The 21,522-nt window shown below is 41.0% G+C and overlaps 2 protein-coding genes across 20 annotated transcripts in view; one reads left to right on the top strand and one right to left on the bottom strand.

Annotated features, from left to right (window-relative positions):
• The window catches only part of LOC308569411 (uncharacterized protein), a 286,883-nt gene that overhangs the window by 35,414 nt on the left and 229,947 nt on the right, over positions 1 to 21,522 (bottom strand). The gene's annotated exons all lie outside the window — the stretch shown is intronic.
• Positions 1 to 21,522, top strand: part of CDK14 (cyclin dependent kinase 14) — a 223,208-nt gene that overhangs the window by 170,330 nt on the left and 31,356 nt on the right. For all 6 annotated transcript variants that reach the window (XM_081163263.1, XM_081163266.1, XM_081163265.1 and 3 more), the window contains one exon: positions 7,575 to 7,721. In XM_081163263.1, the coding sequence (XP_081019389.1) occupies positions 7,575 to 7,690 (116 nt within the window). In that variant the 3' untranslated portion in view covers positions 7,691 to 7,721. The remainder of the gene's footprint in view (positions 1 to 7,574; positions 7,722 to 21,522) is intronic.

The following is a 21,522-nucleotide window of genomic DNA, read 5'->3' as shown; positions in this document are numbered from 1 at the left end:
CTTCAGTTTTTAGAAGTACATGATAAATATGATGACAAATATGAAAAAGTAGGAACTGGTAGTCATAGCTCAGGAAATCACACTGATTAAATTTTATGTAGTACTCACTGAGTCTTGGTCCCTTCCCCCAATTTTCCAACTCTGTTAATGGAAATGAGTGCTTAACATTGTGGAGGACTGAAAGAAACATGAGTGGTATTCAGTCCTAGTCCTACTGAAGCTAGTAGACTTTACCAGCTTAGGTTCACTAATTTCAATGAGTAGGACTTAGTTGAATAGAATACATACTAACTTTCTCCTTTTTTTACTGTAATGCTGGTGGTTTTTCCTGCTTTTATTGCTTTTGCCTGCTCATAAACTGACAGAAGGCTAGGTTCCTTTAATAATAATAATAATAATAATAATAATAATAATAATAATAATAATAATAATAATAATAATAAATAATTTATTTATACCCCGCCCATCTGGCTGAGCTTCCCCAGCCACTCTGGGCAGCTCCCAATCGAGTGTTTAAAAACAATACAGCATTAAATATTAAAACTTCCCTAAACAGGGCTGCCTTCAGATGTCTTTTAAAAATAGGATAGCTGCTTATTTCCTTCACATCTGAAGGGAGGGTGTTCCACAGGGTGGGCGCCACTACCAAGAAGGCCCTCTGTCTGGTTGCCTGTAACCTCACTTCTCGCAATAAGGGAACTGCCAGTAGGCCCTCGGCGCTGGATCTCAATGTCCGGGCTGAATGATGGGGGTAGAGACGCTCCTTCAGGTATACTGGACCGAGGCCGTTTAGGCTTTAAAGGTCAGCACCAACACTTTGAATTCTAAAGCAACAAAGGGACATTGGATCTGCTAAAAAAAAATTTGGGGTGCGGCTGGGGAACAGGAAACAAAACAGGTTCCCTCCACTATGACTTCAGTTTTTTCAGAAATTCTACATCTCTAGTTGCAAAGCTTTTTAGGCATTTACAGATCTAATGTGTGCGCTAAACAGCAAATAACTTGGTTTACAGAAAGTTCTGTGATCATGGAGGCATGACAATTGCTGTGAAAAAACTAACTACCCAGTTCTTGTATTAACATTTGTATGCATAAGTGTGTACTTGAGAACAGCCAGCGCAACTTGTTGACATGATATGTGTATGAAATCAGCCCTTGGGCACTGTGGAATGTGGTACTTATGGGACCCAATTGCTCCAATAGGGAGTGGTAGAGCATGTGCCTTACATACCAATGTGGGGATGTTAAGGATAGTAGGAAAGGATAGATTGAATAAGTATTATCCTTCCTTCACTCACGCTAGTAAGTGATGGAGCAGAGCAAATTCCCCTCAATATAGCTGGAAGCTAGTTTGCAGATTCGTTTGAATCTCTTAGGTAAGTTTATTTCCTGGTGTCCCCTTTGATCTCTCTTAAAAAAAATAAAGACACAAGAGTGTTTCTGAGTAAAGTAACAAAAAGTTTACCCACATTTCAGTTCACGATTTTGATCCCTGAAAGGCAGACTTTACTTGGTAGTTACACAAAGAAACTGTGAGTTTATCTCATATGGAAATAGAACTCATGGGCTGCTGGCTAAGAGCCAGCAGACAGCAAAATTACATTAAGACAAAAAAAAATGGCTGCAAGAGAGCAGCATGGCAGCAAAAGAACAGCAAGACAATAGAAAGACAAAACAGATGACCTGAGAAAATGGCTGCATGACTCTGCTCTTTTATGGAGTCAGCCAGAGGCACGCCCATCTCCCAGGTCACATGCAGGGGGAAGAAGCTCCAGACCAGTGGAACAGGAAGTTACACTGACTGGATGTCCCCCTGCCTGTGCCCACTCTAGGGAAATAAGGAATGTTGCATTTGACTGCACCAGTGGATTACATCCCGCAACAAAAGCTCCCAGGTTCAGTTCTGGCATCTCCAGGCGCATCTAAGAAAAACTCCTGTCTGAAAGCCCAGAGAGCCACTGTCAGTCAGTGAACTAGTTAAACCAGTACAGTGGTGCCTCGCAAGACGAAATTAATTCGTTCCGCGAGTTTTTTCGTCTTGCGATTTTTTCGTCTTGCGAAGCACGGTTTCCCATAGGAATGCATTGAAAATCAATGCGTTCCTATGGTCAAAAAAAGTCCAAACAAAGCCAAATTTGGTAAAAAAAGAGTTTATTAAGTGCTCTTTAAGGTCACACATACTGTAAAGAGTATTTCAGAAACTGAAGGAACAATAATTTAAGTTTCTAAACATGACGGAAAAGCATTTAAAAATCAACAAAGTGTATTGTACTGTACATACATTTTCTAAGACTCTGGGGGACAACTCGAAGAAGGTTCCTCTTCCACTCTTTGCTTTTTGCTGAAGAACCTGTCCATGGTCTGCTGCTTCATCCGCCTTTTCAGCAGCTCCCTGAAAGACGACATGACCCTTGTATCAAAAGTGTTCGCAAGGTCACATGTCAGGTCCTTGTCAGGGTGGTGCCGCTGTGCAAAAGCCTGCACACATTTCCACTTATGGCAAATGTCCCTCAGTTCTTTGGAGGACAGCCGTTCCTCAGTTGCTTCCTCCTCTTCCAGCAAGGCCTGCTCCTGCGCAACCTCTGCCTGCAGTTCGACCAGCTCCTGGGTGGTCAGGTCGTGGTCATGCTCCTCCACCAGCTCACTGATGTCCTCCTCTGTGACCTCCAGGCCCATGGTCCTCCCCAAGGAAACAATGTCCTGCACCACTGTTGACTCTGGTGCATCAGAGTCACTTGGTGCCACACAGTCCGGCCACAGGCTGCGCCAAGCGCAATTCAAATTTCTCTGGCTGATCCCGTCCCAGGCCGTGGTGATCATCTTCAAGCAGGTGATGATGTTGAAGTGGTCCTTCCAGAATTCCCGCAGGGTGATGTTGGTGCAGTCACCTCGAAGCATCGCCTGAAAAGCTCCTTGGTGTATAGTTTTTTGAAATTGGCGATGAGCTGCTGATCCATCGGCTGGAGCAGTGGCGTGGTGTTAGGCGGCAGGAACATGATGTTGATGAAGCTGAACTCCTCCAACAAGTCCTCCTCAAGGCCTTTAGGATGAGCAGGAGCATTGTCCATCAGAAGCAAAGCCTTCAGCAGCAGGTCGTTGTCCAGCAGGTACTGTTTGACAGCAGGGCCAAAAGCAAGATTGACCCAGTCCACAAACAGCACACGTGTGACCCAAGCCTTACTGTTGGATCGCCACATGACACTCAGCTGCTCCTTGTCGACCTTGTGTTTCTTGAAGGCCCGTGGGTTCTCCGAGTGGTACACCAGCAGGGGCTTGGTCTTCAGGTCGCCGCTTGCGTTGGCACAGAAGAGCAGGGTCAGACGGTCCTTCATGGGCTTGTGGCCAGGCAACTTGGCCTCCTCCTGAGTGATGAAAGTCCTTTTGGGCATCCTCTTCCAAAACAGCCCAGTCTCGTCGCAGTTGAAGACCTGCTGTGGAACGTAGCCCTCCGTCGTCACAACCTCCAGGAACTCCGCTGCAAAGTCTTCAGCCGCAGGAACATCAGAACTGGCAGCCTCTCCATGCCTGACCACGCTGTGGATTCCAGATCTCGTCTTGAACCAGTCAAACCAGCCTCTGCTTGCCTTGAAGACTTCTGGCTTGCCTGAGGTTCCTGGCTGTTGCCGGACGAGGTCTGCGTGCAAGGCCTTGGCCTTCTCACAAATGACGGCCTCAGTCACCGTGTCCCCTGCACGCTGCTTCTCTTCTAACCAGATGAGCAGTAACTTCTCCACCTCCTCCAGAACAGCTGGGCGGTTCTTCACGATCCTGGTGATTCCCTTGGCTGCATCAGTCGCAAGGATCTTCTCCCTCATCTTCAGGATGGTCCCGATGGTCGATGGATTCCTCCCGTACTCCCTGGCGAGGTCTGTCACACACATTCCACCGCCGTGCTTCTGGATGATCTCCTTCTTCATTTCCAGCGTTACCTTCTCCTTCTTCCTCTCACCGGCCTCTGCAGCAGCAGTCTTCTTGGGCCCCATGGCAGCACAGCTCCTACCTTCGCAACCCCCCCCCAAAAAAATCAGTGCTTCACATCCAAAAAATTCAAAAGCACCAAACCTCCCAGAAAACACACAAGCTTCCAGATTCTTGCAAACCCCTTCTCAACAATTCCCTGACCCCCCCCCCCAGCCACCCACCACACAGAAATCCAAACCCAGAAATCTTTTTTTTAACAACAGCAGAGTGCCCCAATGGTCACAAAAAAATCATAAAAATGCAGAAAAAAACACACAAACTTCCAGATTCTTGCAAACCCCTCCCCAACACCAAGTCCTTGAATTCCAAACACCCCAACCCAAAATCCAAAACCCAAAAAAAGTTTTAAAAGTTTAACTTGCCAAATGGCTGCAAAAGAAGTTTAGGTAAAGCTTCAAAAATCACCAAAGTCTTCAAAAACCTCAAAAAAGGCTACCACACCGCGTGCTATGAGTTGCTCCTCAAAGTCAAGTCGCAACTGCACCTCTTCAAGCAATGCACCCTGGATATTAACGGTTTTAAGAAAAAGGAAACAAACTTGCAAGACATTTTCGTCTTGCGAAGCAAGCCCATAGGGAAAATCGTCTTGAGAAGCAACTCAAAAAACCAAAAACCCTTTCGTCTTGCGAGTTTTTCGTCTGGCGAGGCATTCATCTTGCGAGGTACCACTGTACTCTTGACTCAGTAAGCATGACAGTTTTCTATGTTCCCTTAACCCTGCAGCTAATCAGCTGTCATTTAATTACTTAAACACTGTCTTGTTCCTATGCCTATGTGTTCCTACGCCTCAGCCTTCTCACAGGTTTTCTATGATGGCAGTGATACACACACACACACACACACACACACACACACACACACACACACCATTTATGTTGCCCCTGGATACCAAAAGAGATTTTCTGGAAAATAAAGTCAGTGAAGGATCTCAGAAGTCGATGGGCTTTAGGTACTCTCAATCCCTGGCATCTCCAGGTAGGGATAGGCCTGTGTCTGAAATTCTGGAGATATGCTAGATGAACTAATAGTATGTATAAGGCAGCTTCCAATTTTCCTGTGTTCCCAAAGTTTCCTCTTAGAGATGCAGCTAAGAACTACCGGTATAAAGGATCTCATTAAGATTTAGTTTTTCTAATTCACATAAACATACTATTCTTCCCCTCCCTCCTCCAAAAAACATGCACATCTACTCTAGTAGAAGCTCATGTTTTCAGGAACTGAAAAATTTTCATCCAGTAATTAGACATTGCATTTTGCCTTATTTCAGACAAATGCTACATTCTTCAACCCGCCCCAGTTTGAGGGACTAAGTACTCCCTCTTCTTGACTCATGGGGTCTTTTGCCTATTGCATGATTTAATCAGAATTTTCCAAAGTACCCAGGTGCAATTTAATGATGCTTGTTGAGAAGTCTGCTATCTTGTTGGAAGTCTAATTTGTTAGTTCATGAGTACTTAGACAACAAAAATACCAATGGTTTTTTTTTTAGTCAGTTTAAAAGACGATAACTTAATATCGCTCTACATTGGTGACATCTCAATCCTTTCTGACTGTACATTTTAGTCTAGCCAGGATTTTGATAGTCCATGAATTCTGAATTCTGTAGTAATACTTTTCAGTTAATATGGACTTATTACCCACTTGCCACTTAGTTTATCAGTTGGTGGTTAAATCCGGTTCTATCTGTGAAGTAAATGCCTACACATTATCACTGTGCAGCAGGCTGCCAACAGAGACAGTCTTGTCCTAGTCATTAACAAGCACAATGTATGCAGAACACCAGAGGGGAATTAAAACCACAAAAAATACCTCAGGGTGGTATTTTTAATATGAGAATTTAATTTGTAATTTCACAGATTAAGAATTTTGGCAGCATTAATCCTTTTATCAGCTCACAGCAGGTTATTTGCAGAAGCATAACCATAAGGCGATATTCATTGGCAGAAACACGTCTTTGCATAACGTTAAACATCAGGAGCAGTGAAACCTTTTGAAGGAGGAGAATAAAGATGAAAAATCATTATATTTTAAGGCAAGGTTTTGCTAAATGCCTCCAGTAAAATTTTAGAGTTACAGAAACACTATTTCTGTGTCTAGCAGATAATCATTATGGAGCATAAATAAAGATGCAAGAAGGGACAATCCCTGTATCAAATACTATAATTGTTTTCATTTGGTATGCATGGATAGAAATTGCAATCATATTTTTAAAAAACAATGAAGTTGTATATTTTGGCAAAAAAGGGTTACACTGTGAATTGATGGGATTTTGGTGGCTAGAACCTAGGTGATTTTGGTAACTAGTTGTGATGCTTTCTCTATGCACCTGAAAATATTTCCCACTTAAATGTTGCATTAATTTTAATTGTGGGTACAGTATATCCAGTATAATACTAGTAAGGAACCACACACATTTTTCAATGTTAAAGGTAAAGATGATGACCTTTCATCGTGGAATTCATCTACCCATACACTCGGTTCCTTCTAACCTTGTGAAGAACTCCACAAGTGGGCAGTCCTTCTTTTTTATAGTTGGAAATATCCAACATCCTGTAATGAATTTGCAAACACATTTTAGAACTGATTATTTAATGTGAACTTGAGCTAAGGCCATAGTCACTGGAGCCAGTGTAAACATTATGGCATATACAACCACATTGCTAAAAAGAATCCCATCCTTGTAGTGACACTCCATAAATCAGCTGTAATGTTTACTGTGGCTACTCTTATTAATTTAATCCATGGCCTGAGGGCTGGATTTTAATGTCCAAGTACCATGTTCCAAAGGTGGAAGTGGGTGGGGCCAGAGGCTGAAGTGGGCAGAGCCAAAGAGAAAACCAAACAATAAATAAAACGGGTCAATGCAGGCCCATGCAAGCAGACAGAGAGCCCCACCCCAGTAGTGAGTTGAGTGGAAATGCTGACTTTTGCTCCTAAGATCAGGCAGCATTTATCTTCTCTGCAATCTTAAGGCTGTGGCACCCCAGCACGAAGATTGTATATGTGCCTGTTGCCTTTTGCTATCAAAGGTGGTTCTACCACCTTATTAAGAACCCTGCCATTTGGGGCTTAGATTTTTTTATTTTTAGAAAGAGATTAAAAATGAAGAAACAAATAACACGGCTAGGTGCTACTCCAAGAGAATCTAAGTCAGGCAAGCACTGTTAGTAGGTCCTGAATGGCAGCAGCCAATAAAACAGAAATAGTATATTCTCTCTTATTATTGGCAATGTAATCAGGAGCTGGTTGCATAAGGTGTCCTGAATTCTCCTCTTCTGCCTTTTCCTTATGCCACACAGGTCTTTAAGTAGCTCCTGAAAAGCAGGGGGAGGGGCTGTCTCAACAGTTCTTTCAAGCCATTAGTAAGAGTCTTTAGGGGCTGATTGCAAGAACTCCCTGGCCTGGGATGAAAGAATAGCACGGGAACTTGTCTTGATTTCATAAGAATGTTGGATCACAATTTTCCATTTAAAAATAAGTTGCTGGCTTTTTCTTGCTTGCTTTTAAGTTTGTGGGGGGAGTGAATATTTTAGTGCCTTGAAACTTTAGAAACTTTAAAAGTTAAATGCCTGAATTTGATCTTTTCCCTGCAGTGTCTTCTATTTTTTCCGTACCTAATGTAAGATTACAAGCAGAGGGAGGAGAAAGCATGAAAGTCTTTGGAAAAAACAATATTTATGGCAAAGGTCTATCAAACATGAAGCACTGAGGAACATGTTGATTTCCCACAAATAATTCAGGTAAGAGTCAAAAAGTGGTGGTTGTTTTTAAGTAAAGTTTTCTCCCTCCCCCTCCACCTTGTACAGTATGAAACCCCCTTTTTAAATGGAATAATTTATTCATCTAACTGTGGATTTTGTATGGCAGATCTGTTTCGTGGAAAAAATAGGATACAACACCCTGTGGCATTTTGAGGTCCCACAGCTAGCTCTAAGCATGATTAGATTTATCCTCCCTCCCCATCCATGTCAGTGCACCTCACACATGGGAAAAGAGAGTTCCATGCTTTCCCGTTACAGTGATCCTTATGACAAAATAGATCAACAGCGATTGCGCAGTGTTTTTACATATTAAAACAGCGGTAGCAGGAGAGGCAGCACCCATGGGTACTTATGATGGTAGGCTGCTGATAGCATAATGAGATATAATGTTGTGTGGGGAAAGGATATAAAGGCAAAGTGAGGTTTATAGGAGCAGAGGACATAGTATGAAATGTTAAGGTTGGTTAAGGACTTGGTGTAACTGAATGGGCTAGGTCTCCAATAAAAATTAGTTTGAGGGGTCCTAAAGTAGGCCCATAAGAAAACTTGCAAACAGGAAGCTGACTAGAGGCTTTATGAAAATATGATCATTAAATACAGAAATCTTTGCTTGTTATGAGTTAAAATACGAGAGATAGCACGTGGGTTTGCTTGTCAAGACTTGAGTGAGAAGTGTTGGGATAATTGCTTGCAATTGTGGAGGTTGAACATTGCAATCTTTCACCTTGACAAAAGAAGTTGATGTTGGGACACCAGCTTGTTTTGGTGCTATTGCATTCTATCAAAGGTAGTTGTTCCTCATTACATAGAATCTAAACATCTGCTGTCAGGATACGCTTCAATTTCAGGGATATTGCATCCAGCACAAAAAAACCCAGAGTATGTATTCTCCAGCCAGCTGATCCATTGCAGTTTCAAAGTGCTATGTGGAATGTGCCTGAATGTCAATTATTGCAATAAGACGCCTGGAATAAGGATTTGGGGTACTCAGTTCTCAGATACTCATTTTCCATCTTCAGTTGTTGAAGAATTAAGGATGCCCTAAAATGTACCCATGTTTCTCTAACCCAGTGTATCTAACAACTCTTTAAACTTCTTGTGTTATGTGAATTCAATCCTTTTTTGGTTGGTGTTAGTTGAGTACTGTTGGTATTCCTTCTCAAAGGTACCCAAAGTTGTCATGTTGCCACTTCCTTATGACAATTGTCATTTTTCATAAGGGGAATGAGTTGTTGGTTTGTTCTTGTTTTTGTTGTGCATTTGGGTTTTCATTTTGTATTACTGTGTTGTAAGCCACACCCCTGTAGATCACCCCTGTGATCATAGGATGAAGGGTGATATTCAAATTTAATAATAATGTAATAATAGTAATGTAATAATAATAATAATAATAATAATAATACCGCCTCAACATTTTGGAACAAGCATTCCTGCTATCATATCTTTGCTTACAAAAAAAGAGACTTTTGTAAAGTGTTTCATACTGATAGCATAGAATAACCTAGTTAAGTACATCTAATTGAAAGAGTACTTAATTCTGCTATACTCAGTTGAAAAGAAACAATTAATTGCATCATAATTGCGACAATTTCTATTGGCTATACTTATTTATGAAAGTATAAATAAATCTTGCCAGCTAGTTGCAGCTCCATGAACGGTATCTGAAACTGATACCAGCACTGGGTTGTTTTCAAAGTGGTGGTGATGTAAAAGCAGTCTACAAAATAATGACAATAGCTTTCTGGAAGAATATCAGCTAGTGTAAACTGTCCCAATTATGTCACATGTTTCTCTACAGCGAAAGGTTTAAGATTCTACAGTATAAGAAATCAGGCTGCCTGGCTTGTTTACAAGTTTGTTGCCTAGTTAATTTTTACTTTTCCTCCAAGTGGCATCCCTATAGGCATTTCTTCAACTTTACCTGTTTTAATATGAAAGATCAACCCTTGCAAGTACATTTTAGATGTGGATGTTTGAAAGGTTTGCAAATACAACACAAAATGGTCAGAATGTATATAGGGTTTTGATGACCAAAACACCTATTTTTCTGTGATAAAGCACATTTGGAACCTGGTGTCACTAAATTGCTTATATTTTCAAAATAAAAAATCCATACAGAAACTACTGCACCCAGATGGAATAAACTGCTGCTGATGGAGCTCCACACTTGAGTATGAAACTCAACAGATTTCCAAACATCAAGTTATGGTTTTTTAAAAGTTGCCTAATTTGAGGTGGAGGGAATTTGATCTTAGGAACAAAGGAAAACTGTTGCCAAATACATGTCTATGTGATTTTTCACATATGACAGCATGCATGTTTTGTACCTGTTTTTCCTACATCCCATAGCGGGGTAGTGTTGTGTTTGAACAGGAAGCACCCCTAATTTCTACAGATGACAAGATTATCTCCTGGTAGCAGCAGCATGAATCCCTAAATAACCTTTACTCTACTTTCTGGGTCATTAAAATGACATCCTCAATGAGTATACCTAATAAAGGACAGGTTAGTAACTATTGAAAGGAGCAACTGCATGCATCTTAAAAACAATGGATAAAGTAAACACAAAGGGAATCTTGTCACTTTGTAGACTAACTGATTTATTGTGATGTAAGCTTTTAAGGATTAGAGCCAAAAGCATGAAAGTTTATTTTTAGTTGGCAGATAAATATGTATCCATAGACATAGAGAAAATAATAATAAAGAGTAGGACTAACAGAAAAGCAAGCAAATAAAATAAAATAAAGAGTGGGACTAAAAGATAATCCTGCAATCTTTGATCTCCTAGCTTCCATAGGTATGTTAGAAACCTAGGTTAAAACTGTCAGATACAAGCCAAAGATTGTACAGCACACTTTATATGAAGACCCTATATAAAGTAGTGTTTAATTTGCAAATAGAGAGGGGGTGAGGGGGCTTAAGCCCATTGGAAAGCTAGACTCCTGAACTTGAAATCCTGGATGTATATAGGCAGGCAGCAATTACTCAGATGTGAGAAAAAGTCACTCTTTGAAACATGTTCAGAGGGACTCTGTTCAACCCAAGAGCTGGATCTTTCTCCTAGCAGAATTCCACTCAAGTGATGTACTGTTGCAGGCATATATTTGCCACTCCACACTCTTTCCCCTGCAACCCCTAGTGCCATTTCCCACACTGTTCCAGAGGGTTGGTGGAGGTTGTACGGAGAGGGGAAATCAACAAAGTCACCTCACCCAACAGTGGGGACCCTCCACCGAATCAAAAGTCTGACCCTGGATCCAACCCACTAATTATTAAGTCACAGATTCCAGGGTTTCTATTATTACTTTATGAATAATTATTTTTATATAGTATAACCTTATTATGATCTCATTATAGAAACTGCATTTCTGAGCAAAGCTGTGTCTTTCAGCTTCACTGTGGACTTGTGTCTTTTACTTCTCCCACAGGCACTCAATGCAATTTTGAATGCAATTTCTATATTGCATTCAAGCAATCTAGAAATTTACTTTCAGAATTCTGCCATTCTTCCTCACAAAGTGGCATAAGTGTGGGCAGAGAGATTTTGTGGTTCTGCAAATAAGCTCAGTTTTCTATTATTGCTTACATTTAGTGAGCAGTATGATTATCACTATGACAGCAAAAGCACTAAAGAAGTAGCATGGTGATATCCAAACACTGGGAATGTCCTGTTAAAAGAATTTTCTTAACTGACCACTTTGCATATGTGATTAGATGTGTTTTCACAAGCTGAATTCATAAGCTGAATCCCCCCCCCCCGCGCCCCCATTCCCTCAGTAGCATTTACTAGCATGCCTGTTCACCTCTGGCTTTTGCAAACTGTGTGTGTAAGGCACTCTTCCCAGCAGTCTTGTGTAGCTACATTATTTTTGCAGGATTTCCTTTAGTCAAGCTGTGGGGGTGCCATAGTCCAGCAGTGTCTGTGTCAGAGAGTATTGAGAAGTCATTCTAATTCCTCACCTCCTTGTTTCTTTCTAACCTCTGTGCCTCATCACCGCTGAATCGCCAGGAACAGCTTAAACATTGTGTAATTTGTTCCCAATTTGACCAACACTGGGTCATAGCACTTCAATCATTATAGTGAAGTCAGCCTGCATGAACACGTTTTATTAGACTGACCCTTGGTACCAGTGACCTGCACTTCTATACTGTATTTTTAATATAATTAAACATTGTAGTCAGGCTATAGCATTTTCTCTTCTTCAGGTTCCCAAGGTTAGTGTAAAAGTAAGCATTTAGACATAGGGGGAAATAGCAATTATATACTGCAAAATGTAGTGTGTGTGTGTGTGTGTGTGTGTGTGTGTGTAAGTGTAAATTAGAGTGAGGCAAATACCACTGTATGTGTGTGCGTACACACACTCTAATTAAGAAGATGGGGTGTCTTAGTATTGAACATGTACTGTACCAATCCTAATTTCTCATGCATCTTCTTTCCAAATACTCATGAATATTTAATTATTTCACTAATACTGCATCTGCATTAATTGGAGCTAGTGAAAAGGCTTATGTGATATAGTTGTGGTGGGCAACTGAAAGCAATCTGAGTCTTAGAATCCAATGACAGCAATGTTAAATGTAGCTGAAATTGTTGCATTCATTTTGTAAAATGTTAAATTAGGGAGGCGGACATAAAGCGGACTGTGAGATCCTAGATTATTTTGGCTGCTATTAGCATTTTTAGAGCCCTAATTTCAAACTGTCAGCAACATAATGCTTTCAGGGATGTTTTACTACTGTCTTTTTTGTTAGCATCAAAGGCATTAAATTGGTAGAAAATATCCTAATTACTATGCATATCAAATACAGCAATACCCTCATCTTGAATTGCAAGATTTATATTAGTTGCTGTGGTTAAATGTAATGGAAGCAAGAGGTGAAATTTCACTTTGTGTCAACCCACACAGATGTGATACCATTATTGGGACCAATATCCTTATGTCACATGAAATTTATGCATAGTTTGCAGACCATTGCAAGGGTTTCTGCTGGCATAATCCTATGCCTTGGAATAAATTGGTGCAATTGATTGGGGAGTGCTTTTTTAACACCTTAATTCCCATAGCCTTTACCCACATGGTATTTTAGTCCCAACTGACTATTGCATATAGTTCAATGTTCAAGCATAGCCCCAGGTTCAACCTCTAGTATCATCAGTTATAGAATTGTTCTGGTACTGGAGTTAGCAAAGACTTCAGCCTGATACCTTAGAGAATTATTGTCAGAGAAAATAGTACTGTTGAAATACGGAATGCACGTGTTTGCACATGAGAAATTCATTCTCAAGCCTTTATGCTATGAAGATTAGTAAAAGGACCCCTGGATGGTTAAGTCCAGTCAAAGGCGACTATGAGGTTGTGTCGCTCTTCTCGCTTCAGGCTGAGGGAGCAAGCATTTGTCCGCAGACAGCTTTCTAGGTCATGTGGCCAGCATGACTAAACTGCTTCTGACACAACAGGACACCATGACGAGTGCTAGAGTGCGCAGAAACGCTGTTTTACCTTCTCTCCTCGGCGGTACCAGTTTATCTACTTGTGCTGGTATGCTTTCAAACAGCTAGGTTGGCAGAAGCAGGGACAGAGCAATGGGAGTTCACCCTTTTGCAGGCATTCATGCTGCCAACCTGATTGGCAAGCCCCAAGAGGCTCAGTGGTTTTAGACCGCAGTGCCACCCACTTCCATGAAGGTTAGTGGGTGGCTTGGGCAAGTCACTCTCTGGTCCAAACTGCATATGACCTTAACTATACTATTGCCCTTGAGTGGGAAGATTCTTTTCCACAGATTGCCAGCACAGACATACAAATCCAGATCAGAACTCTAGCATGGGGGTTAAGGGGCTTTATCTCTTTGCCCTCCATTGTGGTTCTGATCCAGATGCATCTCCCGGCTCCTGCAATTTGCATTGCAAAATAAGAGGTCACATTCATTTCTGTGGAAACATTTTTTCCAAAGCAACTTGCAAGTATGGGCCCTCTGATCCAGGTCAGGAATGCAGTAGGGGGCAAAGTGTTAAAGCACCCCTGTTCCCAACACTGGGGACCTCATCATCATCATCATCATCATCACCATCATTAGAATTTATTTATGTCAGAAATTACGCAGCAGCCTGTCTTGCAAGGGCCTTTACTCCAAGTGCTTGAAAAGAAGGAACAAGTAAACAGTTCTTTTGTCACTCCTATTGTAAATTCATGAGTCACAATCTTAAAGAAGATCCAAGAGAGCTAGGAGCAGGCCAAAAACATGTCTCTTGGTAGAGAAAAGCTAGATGTCAAAGAGGCTTTCCCTTCAAAACTTGACAAGCTTTTTGACATCCTCAATTGCAAGTGTATATTTTTTTCCTCTGCCCTGAATTTGGCTGTCCGGCAGATGCTGGTTGCAGAAAGGAAGTTTACATTAACTGTACATGCCCTAAGGAAATGAAGATCCCTATGAAGCAACTTGCTTTTATTAAAGGACAGAGGAGAGAAGACTGGTTCTGTTGGACCACATCAGATTGGCTTGCTCAATCTGCCAGTGCATAACAGACAAGTCAAAAAGTGGAAGCGGCAAAAAGACTAAAGAAGGCTTGCGGAATATAAGCAGAGAAGTAAGCAGGAGGCTTCAGTACCATCAAATGAAATTGTTTTCACTGCTGATGAAAATGAAGAACAAATAGCTAATGGCCTTGATGGAAATGATGAATTTACATTAGGAAAACAAAGTATGCATTCCACTTCTAATGAAAAGACAGAATACAACACATTAGAAATACATAATGTTGCTATGCCGAGCATCAGATGTGGTGTTGGCCTGTGTGCTGGCTTGATCACTGAAGAAGAGACTTGTAGTTGATCACAATGCTCTGAAGCCAGCTCTGTACAGGGAAGTTTTTAATATTTAATGCTGTACTGTTTTTAACACTTGATTGGGAGCCGCCCAGAGTGGCTGGGGAAACTCAGCCAGATGGGTGGGATATAAATAAATAAATAAATAAATAAATAAATAAATAAATAAATAATAAAGTCAAGAGGGCTCAAGAAAAAGTTATGAAATCCCTGGGTTGGGTATTTGATTATCGTTGTCAGAAGAGTGAAATTGACTGCATCTTCTTTTGCAGTTACGAAGATATAACTAAAGTTATTCTGAAAGCAGACGATTCAGATCAGTAGATCCCCAGCATCATCACAGAACAGCATTTTGTGTGCAGTGAGCCAGGTAGAATAAATCTCTACCAATTCCATCTGGAGAGGCTCAAAGAGAGAAAAACTAGCTGAAGTTACTGCTAATAATCTTGTAGATTCCATAAAGAAGAAGGGCATTCATAAGAGGCTGCAGGCCATTAGAGGAGATTCTACAAATGTTAACACTGGCTGGGAGGATAATACCATGCATTGGGTAGAGGTCAAGCTTCATTATAAGCTGATCGTGTTAGTTGTGCCCTCCACACGAATGAGTTACCCCTGTAACACTTGATCACAGTACTCAGTAGGAGTGGACAGCAACCGGACAGGTAACATTGGCAAGATTCTAGACACTGCTACAGAACTTGACATTGATCCTTCATTCACCAAACACTCAATTGGAGAACCTCTTACTCCACTGAGTGACAGTGTCATAAAGGATTTGCCTGCTGATCAGGCATACAGGTATCAAGTCACACAGGCCATAAGGACAAGAAAATTTCTCATGGATCGGGCCTGTCTTGAAATTGGTCCGGTGAGCCATTCAAGGTGTGTAGCAACTGTCACAGATGGGTTTCAAGACATGATGTTAAAGGCAAAACCCTCAACAACTTAAGAACAATAGTGGAATACATCATTTGTGGGTACTATCTCTGCTTGTTCAACATCAGAGTAAAGCACTTGGGGGTGAAAGGCCAATAGAACTTTTCAGCTGCAAAAGAAGGCTGTATGGGATGCTGTTTTGCCACCCAGCACTCACCATGGTATGCATTTAGCAAAATGATAATCCAGACACTCGTGTGCTCAGATGACAGTGAGGAGAGGAAAGCTGGTTCCAAAAGATTGTTGACTTGAAGAGCAGAGATGATGACACACTGGGATATCTTTCTGTACATCCAAGTAAGACACCTTCCATCAACCTCAGTGCTTTGTCCCTGTTGGAGCTGATAGTCTGGTCTGATGGAGTATATGAACCTCCTTTGACATGTAAACTTACTACAGCAGAAGTAAAGAAGTTCATTGATGAGCTCATGCAAGTTCCACAGTGGCCCTGTTATTCTCATTCTATAGAGGTGTATGTGAAACAAGTCACAAAGGCAGCAAGAAGGGTGCATACACACAAAAAATGTGAGGGCTACATCAGAGGCCAAGAAGCAAGTAGGTGGCTGATGTCTGAGAATGAATCAAAGCAAGATTTGATGAAACTTGTTTAAATTTATTATTAGCTGATGTCATTACTTTCTGATGTTGTTTTATGATTACAAGGTAATGTTGTGACAAACTAAGATTTTTATAGCATTACCTGACATTTTCAGAAGGTGAAATAAAAATCGGAGAGCAGTTTATGTGCTTTTTAATCAAATGTCGATTTACGAAACTAAATGTTGTCCAATCACAAGACCCCTCATTGAAGAAATTTGCAAAAATTATGTTTCACCCCCTAAAATGACACACCCTACTGCTCTAGGCAGTAGGCGGTGAGGGGTCGTTGACAATAGATGGGGAGGACCTTTGGTGACAGGAATTCAAATGAGAGTTTCCTTATGTTTGCTTTATGAAATGTGCAGTTAAGGTTTGCTAATCTAACCATGTGGAGCTGACTAAAAGCAAAATATCCTCAATTTTGTGGATGATTGTTTTAATGAATAATACTTTGATTTAAATATATATCTTAATACAGGCTACTAGATTCTGATAGTATTAAGATTCTTATCAGGCACAATTTGTGGAGTTTTTTTGTTTCATGTATGCTCCTGAATTTGTGTTGCAGAAGATAGAACTTTCCTTGCTCTGTGCTCACTGTATGATTAGGATAAGCAGCAGATTTCCACTGAACAATCTTTTTGGTCTGCCAGTGGTCTGCCTGGACATAAAAGGCTGTTTGAGTTGAAGTGGGCTGATGGTTTGGAATGACATTTGAATACATGGAGGACAATGTCTTAATGACAATGACTAAAAGGAGAAGCAAAAGAAATTCTAAACCATCCCATTTATCCCATAGACCGTTACCTCTTTTTTAGGATTATTGTGTCACGTGACCCATTGGCTAGGCTTTGTCTAGGGCAGGGGGAAGAGGTGGGACCACTGAAGGGGAGAAACTGAGGTTTCCAGACAAAGCTTTAGTTGTGACACATGGCCTGTAACCTACAGAGACAGCAAAACCAATGAAAGGCATTGTCTCGAAGGCATAATCTACAGCATTTGAAAATTCAGAAATCGTTTTTACTTTTTGTGGAATTCTGAAATAAAATACATTGTTAATTATAAGTCCTCTAAAACTATATGCAGGGATTGTTTCTATGAACAAGAGCTTCTAAAAGAATTACAGCTAAAATATTGATACTGAGTGTAAAGAGACTGAAGCAGTCCAAGAAACAAAGAAAGCTAAATACCCTAAAGACTGACTCAGTTCAGCTGTCCAATACACCCACTGAGGTTAATGGGGAATTAAACATTCCTAGTTTCAGAGGGAATCCTGCCTATTAGTGCAGAGATTTTTAAGCATGATTTTGATCAAATTGTATGACTTTGTTGTACCAGTCTATAATAGGCTTCTTCTATCTTCGTATAGAAATAGAATAGTGTTAATGGTCTAATGAAGGGTAATAGAGAGGGAGAGATTTGAAATTCAGAATCATTAATTAAAACATATTTGCAACAAAATGTGTTTATGCATTCTTCATCTTCAGTATCTTGTGATCCTGAAGCAGGCATTTGCAAAGTTTGAACAAAATTTGAGATATGTACAGAGCTTTTAAATAAACATAGGCATATCACTGGATAACCATTGTTGTTAAAAAAACAGTTTTGCCTATATTAAAGCTTTCTAAACCAAAAATACGTAACATATAAATAATGCACAAATTCTGTGCAAAAACATATTTCTGGTTGAATACAGTGTTACAGGGTAAAAATGATGTTCTTAGGATATACTTACAGCCCTACTGCCACCAAATCCACATAATCAATTTTAGCTGCAAACATTCATTTTAACAAGCTTACAGCTCTTAATTAATTTTGAAAGAATTCTATTTGATAAAGTAGCCTTGTGAGAATTACATATTGATGGTGGCAGAGGAAAGAAATTATTTTCATAGCTATATGGTGAAATTTACTTGTCTAGGTTTTAAAAAACAAAGCTCAGAGGTGCTGCTCTTGACATGATCTCAAGATGGAGAGAAATCAGTAATTACAGGGCCAGGCATTCAGTTCTATCCTAATTTTCCCACCAGTTTTTCAGTGTTTCTGCTGCCTCTGAGACTTAAAATATTCTCATTAGGTAGCTGCAGAGGCAGCTTGCTTGCCTACTCCCTCATTCTCTCGCTGGCTTTTCCTTTCTTTCTGTTTCTTTCTTTTTTTTCCTCCTGCCTTGGGAGTGACTGTGAAGATCATTTGCTGGAATGATTGGCAGGTTAGAGGATTCAATGAGATGAGTTCCTCTTAGCGCAGGTCAAAAAGGCTAGTTAGCAGGAGCTGCTGAAAAATGCCAGCAGCATTCGAAATGGGAAATGTCATGACTTCGAGGCAGGGGGTGCCACCTGGAACAGAGAGCCCCCAGCTCATTAGCAAGTTACAGGATGCACGCTTAACTGGAGGGAGCAGAGGAGGAAAGATAATGCCCAATAGGGAGAATTATTGTGAAGTGGAATTGATTTCATGTATAATTTGTTTATCACTAGAGGGGACAAATGCTGCCCATCTGACATGTGCGGAGGAGTGTGGACTGTGAATGAAGCAACTTAGCATAATCTCTAGGTTGAGCTCTGGATTTAAAGAATGCAAACTTCTTTCTTCCTAACTGTGCAAATGATCAGGTCATGTTGTATTAATTAAACCTGACATACTCTCAAATGGTTTATCTCTGCAATTGTAGCAATTCAGCAGAAGCTTGTATATATGAGTTGCATTCATTATAAAGCGGGGCGGGATTTCTGGATGTGATTTTCTCTCTACACACACCCCATTTAGCTTCTGCTGGAAGGCGAAAAACCCCCGTCTCCAACACAGACTGAATTATAAAGCAGCTCATGTTTATTTTCAGTGGGTAGGCAGACTGCATGAGATCAGAACACCATTCCTAGTTTGCAATGCAATGTTATTTGAATGACTTCAAGCTACCCCCCCCCCCAAATTTAGGGTTTGGAACAGACAATTCAATTTAACCCCCCCCCCATCTTGTAATACAAGCAGCTCATAAGTTATTCTTATTCATACACAAGCACAGTGGTCTCTAAGATTTTCTGAGAATATTTTATCTTGCAAAGAACCTTCTGGGGGCCACATAGCAATGTTGAACATGGCCATAGGCAGACCAATAGATGTGATTCTTACCATTGTACAGTAGACACCATTCAACCATGCAAAATTATAGGTTTATACGGACACATCTCTCCATTCAGGCAAGCAAAAGATGACATCACACTTCAAGGACACATTCTAGTCAGGCAAAACACTCGAGGAGGGGATGGAGCAGGTCTGGGGAGGAGGTGGTGTGTGCCTCAGGTGTGTTCCTGGGGCCAAATAGAGAGCACTTGGACTAGACCTCAGGTTCCCTGTTGAGTTAAGCCTACTTTAGTTGAACTCTAAAATAAAATCTACTTATTCCCTGATAGGTACATAAGATAATTGGTGTGGAAAAAAATATTTGTGCATAATATTGAATAGCAGGAAGATAATATATAGTACATGCAATGTAGGTTTCAGGCCCTCTTATTCCAGACAACACAGTATTGTCACTGACTAAAATAGGATTAGGATTGGGTGAATTTTATAAACTATAACTAAAGTTTATATACAACATAGGAGACAAGCAAACTTGCAAATTGGCTTATCACTTGAGCTGACTAAAAGTGAAGTATTGTGATGATACTGCCACAGAGAAGGAGTCATGGTTTGGCCTCCATCCCTGGTCACCCTTTCCTGCACTCTGTTCCTCACCCCCAGCACAGTGAAAGAGCTGATAGAACAGATTGGAGTGGGGACTAATTCATGTAGTCTACCCCCTCAGTTCTAACAAAACAGATAGTCTGTGAGAGATGAGTACTACCTCCATGTTATTAAGTTTATACGACTTAGATCAGTACTTAGTCCAGTATTTCTACTCAGACTGGCAGCAGCTTTCTGGAGTCTGAGGGAGAGGAAAGTCTTTCTCAGGCTTGCTGTCCGAATTGCTTTTAACTGGAGGTTGAATTGGACCTAGGATTTCCTGCATGAAAGCATGTGCTGTACCAGTGAGCTGTATCACCTTGCAGAATTTCTGATCTAGGACTTTCTTAATAGCAACCTTGTACATATTAAGTGCAGTCCTGGATGCCATAGGTAGAAACAAATTGAACACAGACAAGTAGTTTCATTTGGTGAGCTGAATTGCAGAGGAGGATTAGAATATTCCATGTCTACTCAGTAGCCAGCATAGAGAACAAGTGGCAGTCCCCAGCAGACTAGCAAAAAAATTGCAGGCTATTAATTTATGTGGACTTATTTACAAGACTGCTTTATAGGGCATTAACAACTGTGAGTGAGAACTTGGCAGCAAATTAATTTATGATGGTTCAGGACTTCATTAGTGTTTGGAGACACTGATCAATAGACACAGCTTTCTCTTGAGCATACTGTGGTGTTTGACAATAAGTGATGCCAAATGTAGGAAGATGCAAAAGAAAATGACACCACACGCTACAGAGAACAGCAGAGTTCATTTTACCTCTTAAGGTAATTTGATTTCTACAGACATATTTCCCTTATGGTGCCACGCTGCTATAGTCAGCATGTAGATGCAAGTAAAGATGACATGGTGTAGATATAATATGTTGCTGACATCCGTCTGCCTCGGGAAACAATGAAGGAGTGCACCTTTGGGGGTGAAGTTAAACTGTCAGAAGGTTGTAGCACCTGCTGTGGCTGTAGAGACCAATATGGGAGAGACGTGCTTTGTTGCAGCTGGGGCAGATGAAGGCATCCAGTTGTGCTGCTGCCGATGCACCTTGGTGTTTCTTCTCTCTGCATTTCTCCCACTGGTCATTCATCAGCTGGTCACTGCTACGGATGCATGACCTGACTGTGTCTCCAGGTACTGCAGTCGTCTGCAAAGTGTTCCCACATGGCAGAGTTGATTTTGCCAACCTTCATGTCACCTTTGCAGACACCTTTGTAATGCAGCATCGGTCTGGCAATGAGCCTGGTGCTCCCCACATCCTTGGGGATCCTGCCATCTTCCAATCTGTGGACATGGCCAAGCCAGTGTAGATGTTGCTGAGACAGGAGTGCAAACATGCTGGGAATGTGGGTGTGTCTTTGTTTGAGACTCTGTCCTCCCATGTGATACCCAAAATCTTCATGACACAGCACATGTGGAAGGCGTTGAGACATGTTAGGGGAGGGGAACTATCTCTGGTGAGGGACACATTGTGTTCCTTCTGTGTAGGATTTGGGCAAGACCCCACAGGCAACCTCTGCCAACCTTGGCAGTAACTTTCAAACTGATACTTCTTTAGGACTTGGTGACCGATGCACTTTTCTCTGTACAATCACTGCCCTCAGGCTTGATTCCTCAAAGCTTGGTGGCCACACCTTCCTTTGTGAAAGCTGTATTTTTATTCTTCCTCAGTTTAGAAATAGAT

Source organism: Podarcis bocagei (assembly GCF_964188305.1).
Source record: "Podarcis bocagei genome assembly, chromosome: 12".
In the NCBI taxonomy this organism is placed as follows: domain Eukaryota; kingdom Metazoa; phylum Chordata; class Lepidosauria; order Squamata; family Lacertidae; genus Podarcis; species Podarcis bocagei.
The sequence above is the reverse complement of the archived record's forward strand: the minus strand, read 5'-3'. Positions and strand labels throughout refer to the sequence as shown.